Raw genomic sequence first — 9,527 nt, 5'->3', positions numbered from 1 at the left:
AATCTCTAATAATATGAGTTCATAACTGATGAAAACGACACAACTGAACTCTTCAAGTGTCTCAATACTCATGTGAAATTCAAAACACACTCAGAACAGGAGAGGGCAACACACACACACACACACAGACACACAATCTCACACACAGACACACAATCTCACTCACACACACACACACACACTCACACTCACACACACACACACACACACACACACACACACACACACACACACACACACAGAGATTAAAATGCCACCATGAAATAATCCTCAGGTTGGTTCCTTTGTTTTTGCTGCTGTGGTGTTGGAGGAACATGGCGACAGCAGAGCTGTACCACACTGTGCCAGGCTGCTGGAGTGTGAGTGTGAGTGTGAGTGTGAGTGTGAGTGTGAGTGTGAGTGTGAGTGTGAGTGTGTGTGTGTGTGTGAGTGTGTGTGTGTGTGTGTGTGTGAGAGTGTGTGTGATAAAAATACACACTCAATTGCAAGGACCTGTAATGCTAACCCTATGTAGCAGTAGCAGCACAGTCATGAGTTGTGTGTTCATCTTAAAGCAGCACTGTTCCTGAGCAGCAGCGCCCCCTGCAGTCTCCTGTGTAGAAACAACCACGTGGTTATCCCTCTGGATATTACCCATGATCCTCTGCTTCCTGACCCTGAAGAGCTGCAGCTGAATTCTTCATGTTTCACAGTTGAGATAAACTCTGGTTTTTATTGATTCTCAAACTTGAACCTGGATCAATAAAAACTTCACTGAGCTATATTGTGGCTTTTTTATATTTTCACACCGAGATTGATTTTTCCAAAGTTTTGTTTCTGACATCTTCACATCAACCGACCAGAGAACAAGTTACTGACGATGTCACATTCACATCTTCACAGAAACTTTTATTATAAACTGGAAAAGAGTCATGATCCAAGTTCCTGCTGTGGGTGTGAAACTACAGGAGCTTCATTATGTCTACTGTAGAGACCACACAGACACACACACACACACACACACACACACACACAGAGACACACACACACACAAACACACAGAGACACACACACACACACACACAGACACACACACACACACAGCTAATCCCAGCTCAGTGTCGGTGGTTTCCAATGTTGTGTTGACTTAATGACCTGGGAGCTGAAACAAAGAGGAGGAGGAGGAGGTGAAGAAGAGTGATGATGAACACGAGGGAAAGAAACACACTGAAACACAATGATACAAGAACACACACAGACAGACACACACACACTCCTGACCGCCTGTTGACCTGAACATGTTAAACACTTTCTGATTGTGTGTTAGTTTCATTGTGTTCACATGATGTCTATGTGTGAAAGTGTCACAACAGCACAACTACACACAACTACACACAGACTCTACACAGTGACTCCTGACGTCTCCTGAAGTCAAACGTCTCCTCTGACATTCTTCGCCCTTCTCAGTTTACCAGGTGCATGCTGGGAGCTGGCCAAGCCGAATTCCTGCCGGCTGCTCGGAGGCTGTTCACAGGTTCCTCGTCTCCTGAGGTCCAGCCGACACGACCACGACCAGAGGGGACAAGTCCTCCAGGGACAAGTCCTCCGGGGACAAGTCCTCCGGGTCCGAGTCCTCAGCTCGGGACAGAAACGTTTATCGTCTCTTGGTTGAAACCCTGACTCGTCCTGAAGGACTCAACCACTGAGATGTAGATGTGATGAAATCTCACATTGATCCAGTGAAGCTGCTGATGGTCAGAAACACAATCTGCTGGTTTTACTCATGAAGATCAAATCATCTGCAAAGAAAAATCTGTTTCTACTGATTCTACTTGCTCGGCTGTGAGAGGCTGAGGGATTTGATGACATCACATGATATTTGTGACATACATGTGGACTTGTGTCAGATTGTCCTCATCCTAAGTCTCACGGATCTTCTCTCATGTTTCATCCCTCGGCTGGGCGGAGTCACGTTTACTGACTCCGCCCAACAAACAGGAGTCGAAGGAGTCGACTGTTATTTAACGTCCGTTAGAACCGAAACACTGAAAAGCACCGAACAGAAACAATCAGAGATATGGTTTGTTTTTATAAACACGTTTCTCTTTGGGCCGTGAACCAGGAGGAAATGTTCGGGCCCAGTTCACATCTGGAGTTAACATCTGTCCTGAGGGATCCAATCACAGCTCTGAGTTCAGGTGTGAACGTCCTGTGAAACCCAAGTCTCTCATCGTGTTCCTTCTTCTACAGGGCTGCTGCAAATGGTTGGCAATACCTGGGGCCAATAGCTGAGGGGGGCCCCCCAGCAATGACCAATCTGTGAAAGACTCCTCAAATCTTTATGATGTTCTCCAGACATTCTCCAGATGTTCTCCAGACTTTCTCCAGATGTTCTCCAGACGTATTCCAGATGTTCTCCAGACGTTCTCCAGATGTTCTCCAGAAGTATTCCAGATGTTCTCCAGACGTTCACCAGACGTTCTCCAGATGTTCTCCAGACGTATTCCAGATGTTCTCCAGACATTCTCCAGATTTTCTCCAGAAGTATCCCAGATGTTCTCCAGACGTTCACCAGACGTTCTCCAGATGTTCTCCAGACGTATTCCAGATGTTCTCCAGACGTTCTCCAGATGTTCTCCTCTCAGCCGGGGTGAGACAGCTGGAGAAGCTGATGTGAGAACACAGCAGGAGGTCTTCTGAGGGATTAACCACGAGTGTTGATGACACAGCAGAATCTAAACGTTATTTCCTGCCTCCTGCTGTAGCTCCGCCCCTATCTCCTGCTTCGACTTCCTTTGATTAAAGACGAGAACGTTTGTCGTGCTTCATGTGTTTGTTCTTTGAGTTGATGGGGGGGGTCCCAGGTCCTTGAGATGCTCCTGCAGCTCTGCATGAGCTGACCAGAGGTTGTGAGTCGCCATGGAAACTGACCTGAAGCCAGAGTCTGTGGAACACACCTACAGGTCATGTGATGGTCACGTGACCAGCCTCAAATATACATTTATTTTGACTGTTTATTTCTCTCCATAAAAAAAGAAAAGCAGTAATAATTAGTGCTATCAGTTAAACGCGTTATTAACGGCGTTAACGCAAACCCATTTTAACGCCGTCAATTTTTTTGACGCGAGTTAAAGCTGCAGCTGCAGCTTCAGTACCTGTGTTCGCCTCCAGTCTGACCTGCTCGCGCTTTTTGTTTTAATATTTTGCCAACTAAAATATATATTTTTAAGCTATCGTAGCGTCCCACAGGACACGGAACTTCTTCGTGGTTTAGTAACTTTTATTATCCTCTACACGAACATGTGCACTTCTCGCTCTTACTCCGTCACTCGCAGACATCAACAACACTTCACTTCCTCATTGATCCCCGATCCCCAAGCAACCCCATCCTATTGGTCCAAACAGTCACATGTCCCACCCCGACCCCTTCACTGACCCTCAGGATATCAGAACGCTCCTTCAACACAGCGTTTAACGTCAAAACCAAACATAAACATAAACCCAGTCCGTTACACTATTAGGCTGCAGCTATATGGTTTTATTTATTTAAAAATAGGGTACTTCTTATTTCATAAATTTTCCACAAATATGAGGAGGACTCAAATAGCCCTACAAAGTTCTGTGTTTAATTTATTTCAAAGTAGGCCGACACTTGCCTGTGTATTTTGTTTGTTTGTTATTTTGTTGCTTGTCTGTTTGAGTAGCTAGCTGAAAGCAAAGAAGTAGTACGCAAACCTTTTATTAATAACCTAACTGTTATGGTTCATTGTTTCTGAAATAAGAGGACTGACTGCTATGTTCACAGCAAACACCTAAAAAAATTAAATATTAAGCCATGCTTTAACTGGCTTTGTTTGTTTACCTGAAATGTGAACTTTATAATTTTATTTTGTACCGCCCTGTTTGGCAATGTTGTTTTTCAATAAAATAAAACATTTGCAAGCAATAAAGGATTGCCTTGCTTTATTTGCATAAAGCAAGCCAATCCACTTTTCCATGTTAATAAGAGCATTAAAACTAAAAAAAAATTATGGAAAAAAGTAAATGAAGGGACATTTAGAATAGATAAAAATTTGCGATAAATTGTGATTAATCACCAGTTAACTATGACATTATTGCGATTAATCGCGATTAAATATCTTAATCGTTTGACAGCACTAGTAATAATAATAAGTTTCTCTTCAGATCTGTGTGAAAACCACGTTTTATATTTTATCATCTTCATCATCATCTTCTTCTTTTTCTTCACTTGTTCTGTTTCTCATTTTCTCTCAGGTCGACCTGTCACTGAAGCCCCTCCCACCTCCTCCTGTGATGTCACAGCTGGGGTGTGTGTTTGAGTGTGTGTGTGTGTGTGTGTGTGTGTTTGTGTGTGTGTGTGTGTGAGTGTGTGTGTGTGTGTGTGTGTGTGTGAGTGTGTGTGTGTGTGTGTGTGTGTGTGAGTGTGTGTGTTAGTGTGTGTGTGTGTGTGTGTGTGTGTGTGTGTGTGTGTGTGAGTGTGTGTGTGTGTGTGTGTGTGTGTGTGTGTGTGTGTGTGTGTGTGTGTGTGTGTGTGTGTGTGTGTGTGTGTGTGTGTGTGTGTCTGTGTGTGTGTGTGTGTGTGAGCCTATTTAAGGGCTGCCTCTCTCTCTCTCTGGGCGTCCTACCCTCAGCATCTCTCTCCTGCTGCTTCCTGGGATTAAAGCGTCTGGTGAAGGATCCGTCAGTAAGACTCAGTTATTTACTGACTCGTTAGTTAACTGTAGATTAACACAAGTTAACTGGTTTGTAACTAACCTGGTTTAACTAGTTGAAGACTTGTTTGCTTCCAGGTTTAATGAGTTCAACTCTGAGAGATTTAGTCGACACATTCTTGACTGTTTGAGCTTTTTAACTAGTTAATATCTGGTTTGATCCTGTTTGGTAAGTTCATCGTTTGCCTAACTAGTCAAAAGTGTCTTACTGGCTGGGGACTAGTTTTGGTTTTGTTTATACAAATGTTATCGTTTATTAACTTGGTTAATGATCAATTGTGATAGGTTCACTTATTGGCTGATTAGTTTAATAACTGTCTTTCAGCTGGTTAACTAAAGGTTACTACTCACCAGTTTACCAGGTTACTGATCTTATTCAACCGTTAACTGCCTGCTTCACAAAGTGGTTAGTTACTGGCTCAACTAGTTGTTTCTTGTTTATGAATCAACTGTTTACCAGGTCACTAACTGTTAACCTACTAACTAATATGTGTTTACCATCTCACTTTGTCTGTTAACTGGTTAACTGGCTATTTAAACCTTTAGCCGATAGTTTTATGAATTCCCTGTTGTGGCCGACTGGTTTACTGAGTGAACGGTTGAAAAGCCTGTTTCCTGTTCACTGATACTTTACTTGTTAATCAGCTGGTAACCACCTGGGTTAGTTGCTGGTTTACTGGTCAGTTGACCGGAGTTGAGCTGGTGACTAGTTAAAGTGTTAAATCATTCACTGACTGGTTGGAATTGTGATTGGTTAACTAACTAATGAACTAGTTCATGGATATAAGTTGACTGGTTGGTTGGTTTTTAGTGTAAAGATTAACTGGTTTATTAAGTGACTGATTATGTTTAAATAACTGTTTGGTTATTACGTATATATATATTTTGTACATAGTGATAACTAGTGATAACTGGAAACTGTTTCTCTACAAACTTACGGTCTCGACCTCATTATGTCAGGATATGTCTCTTAAATGAACAGAATATCTGTTATTAAAATCAATTCTTCATTGTAAACACTTGTAACCTCGTTTAGATAAGTGCTATACCAATCAAGTTGTTATCATTATTATTACTATAAACCATGTTGTGTTGCCTCAGTGTGCGTCTGGCTCAGAGTCTGTGGCCTGAAGAATATGAATCTGATAAGTTGATTAGTTGAACAGGAGGTGAGGAGAGTGACTAACTGCTGAGTCACTCTTAACTAACAGCTCTGAGTTCGATTCATCTTCCTCAGTTCGGCTCTTATGATCTGAGCTCATGGGAATTTGATTTATTGACTGAAGTCACTTTTACATCATAGTTTGTGATCTTTAGTAGAATCACAAAGTTAACGAGTAACAAGCTGCACTGATCCACTTCCACTGGGACCTGATCCACTTCCACTTGGACCTGATCCACTTCCACTGGGAACTGATCCACTTCCACTGGGACCTGATCCACTTCCACTGGGACCTGATCCACTTCCACTGGGAACTGATCCACTTCCACTGGGACCTGATCCACTTCCACTGGGACCTGATCCACTTCCACTGGGACCTGATCCACTTCCATTGGGAACTGATCCACCTCCACTGGGACCTGATCCACCTCCACTGGGACCTGATCCACTTCCACTGGGAACTGATCCACTTCCACTGGGACCTGATCCACTTCCACTGGGACCTGATCCACTTCCACTGGGACCTGATCCACTTCCACTGGGACCTGATCCACTTCCACTGGGACCTGATCCACCTCCACTGGGACCTGATCCACTTCCACTGGGACCTGATCCACTTCCACTGGGACCTGATCCACTTCCACTGGGAACTGATCCACTTCCACCGGGACCTGATCCACTTCCACCGGGACCTGATCCACTTCCACCGGGACCTGATCCACATCCACTGGGACCTGATCCACTTCCACTGGGACCTGATCCACTTCCACTGGGACCTGATCCACTTCCACTGGGACCTGATCCACTTCCACTGGGACCTGATCCACTTCCACTGGGACCTGATCCACTTCCACCGGGACCTGATCCACTTCCACCGGGACCTGATCCACTTCCACCGGGAACTGATCCACTTCCACCGGGACCTGATCCACTTCCACCGGGACCTGATCCACTTCCACCGGGACCTGATCCACTTCCACCGGGACCTGATCCACTTCCACCGGGACCTGATCCACTTCCACCGGGACCTGATCCACTTCCACCGGGAACTGATCCACTTCCACCGGGACCTGATCCACTTCCACCGGGACCCGATCCACTTCCACTGGGACCCGATCCACTTCCACTGGGACCCGATCCACTTCCACCGGGACCCGATCCACTTCCACCGGGACCCGATCCACTTCCACTGGGAGCTGATCCACTTCCACTGGGAACTGATCCACTTCCACTGGGAACTGATCCACTTCCACTGGGACCTGATCCACTTCCACTGGGACCTGATCCTCACTGAGCAGAGAAATGTTCATGTGTTAGAAACCCTTCACCTCTGTTGCTAGGCAACGTGGAGCAGATTCATCAAGGAATCAAAAACTGAGATGAATCTGCATAAAGTCTAATAATCAACGTTTGAGATCAGTTTGTGAAACTTTAGTTTAAAATCCACAAAGAATGTTTGATCCTCGATTCCTTTGATCTATTCTGTTTATCATCATATATAAACATGTTTGCTGATTCTATATCTTTTATAAATTAATCATATATGTTGTTGACTGTGTTTCAGGTGCAGAAATGTCTCTTCTGTCCGTCCTGCTGCCTCTGACAGGTAACCCCCCCCCTCTCTCTCTTACCCCCCCCCCCCTCTCTCTCCCCCCCCCCCCCTCTGATGACAGGTCTCTCTCTCTCTTCCTCTGCAGGCCTCCTCCTCTTCCTCCTCCTCTCCTTCATGTCCTCAGTGGACAGTTCAGAGTCCAGCGGTGAGTCCTGAGTCATGTGACCTGTTATTAGCTCCTCCTCCTTCTGATCGTCTTCTTGTTCACGTTGATGACGAGCCCCCCCCCCCGGTCTGTTTGCTGTGAAGCAGGAAGTTGACATGTTGATGTTCCTCTGTGATCAGTGCCTCACCCGATCTCCTGCGTGACCCGGGGAGCCGACCTGACGGAGGACGGGGGGGTGCTGCTCTGTCCCCCTGACTGCACCCAGGGGGGGGGGTCTGTGTTCGGGACGGGAGTCTACGCCTCCGTCTCCTCCGTCTGTGCAGCTGCTGTCCACAGGTAGGAGCTCAGATCTGAAGAAGTGTCTCACACGATTGTACACAACTGTACACAACTGTACACAACTGTATACAACTGTATACAACTGTACACAACTGTACACAACTGTATACAACTGTACACAACTGCACACAACTGTATACAACTGTACACGACTGTAAACGACTGTACACAACTGTACACAACTGTACACAACTGTACACAACTTTACACAACTGTATACAACTGTACACAACTGTAAACGACTGTACACAACTGTATACAACTGTACACGACTGTAAACGACTGTACACGACTGTATAAAACTGTAAACGACTGTAAACGACTGTATACAACTCTACACGACTGTAAACGACTGTACACAACTGCACACGACTGTATACAACTGTACACGACTGTAAATGACTGTACACAACTGTACACGACTGTACACAACTGTACACAACTGTACACGACTGTACACAACTGTACACGACTGTAAACGACTGTACACAACTGCACACAACTGTACACGACTGTACACGACTGTACACAACTGTACACAACTGCACACAACTGTACACAACTGTACACGACTGTACACAACTGTACACGACTGTAAACGACTGTACACAACTGTACACGACTGTACACGACTGTAAACGACTGTACACAACTGTACACGACTGTACACAACTGTACACAACTGTACACGACTGTAAACAACTGTACACGACTGTAAACGACTGTACACAACTGTACACAACTGTACACGACTGTACACAACTGTATAAAACTGTACACGACTGTACACGACTGTATACAACTGTACACAACTGTACACGACTGTAAACGACTGTACACAACTGTACACGACTGTACACGACTGTACACGACTGTACACAACTGTACACGACTGTATACAACTGTACACGACTGTAAACGACTGTACACAACTGTACACAACTGTACACAACTGTACACGACTGTACACGACTGTATACAACTGTACACGACTGTACACAACTGAAAAGTGTCCAAGTGCCGTTAACAGGCCACAAATAACAATAAGAGACAATGAACCAAGATCTTCCACCAGATTTTATTTATATTTTTGGTAAAAGCTGAAATGTCACAACACAGTTTTTAAACAAAACTGCAGAAATCAAATGAAGTTTAGCTACTGTTCGGACGTTGAACTTACAAAAGTCATCACTGCCCCCTGCTGGACGGGAGTACAACAGCTTGTGGTTTCTTTTACCTAAATGTTGGATGTGGGAACACAGGGAACCAGTTAGTTCCCTGAGAGGAGTTCTGGTTCCTTCTGGTCGTCGGTTCTTTCCCTCGGCTCCGTCTCAGTTTGATCAACAGTTTGCAAACAGGCGACAGGAAGGATCAGCGATGGGTTTTGAGTTCCAGGTGTTTCTGATGTGTTGATGTAACACTGAGCAGCGTGAGTCCTTGTGTCTGCTGAACCTCGACTAACCACGGGAGGAATGTGAGCAGCGGAGGATTAAAGTCTCAACCCAGCCTGACCTGCTCCTTCCTCCTCAGAGGGAAACTCAGGCTGCTCCTCAGGATCCTTCAGTCGCTCTCTTCTCATCTAACTTCCTGTCCGAC

The 9,527-nt window shown here is 45.1% G+C and overlaps 1 protein-coding gene across 1 annotated transcript in view; it reads left to right on the top strand.

The window, feature by feature from the left end:
• Positions 1-314: 314 nt before the first annotated feature.
• coch (coagulation factor C homolog, cochlin (Limulus polyphemus)) overlaps positions 315-9,527 on the top strand; it is a 16,808-nt gene continuing 7,595 nt past the window's right edge. The window contains exons 1-5 of the mRNA XM_061082216.1: positions 315-359; positions 1,447-1,603; positions 6,058-7,206; positions 7,439-7,480; positions 7,772-7,928. Of these exons, the coding sequence (XP_060938199.1) occupies positions 315-359; positions 1,447-1,603; positions 6,058-7,206; positions 7,439-7,480; positions 7,772-7,928 (1,550 nt within the window). The remainder of the gene's footprint in view (positions 360-1,446; positions 1,604-6,057; positions 7,207-7,438; positions 7,481-7,771; positions 7,929-9,527) is intronic.

The sequence above is a fragment of the Limanda limanda genome, chromosome 12 (genome assembly GCF_963576545.1).
Source record: "Limanda limanda chromosome 12, fLimLim1.1, whole genome shotgun sequence".
NCBI classification, from domain to species: domain Eukaryota; kingdom Metazoa; phylum Chordata; class Actinopteri; order Pleuronectiformes; family Pleuronectidae; genus Limanda; species Limanda limanda.
The sequence above is the reverse complement of the archived record's forward strand: the minus strand, read 5'-3'. Positions and strand labels throughout refer to the sequence as shown.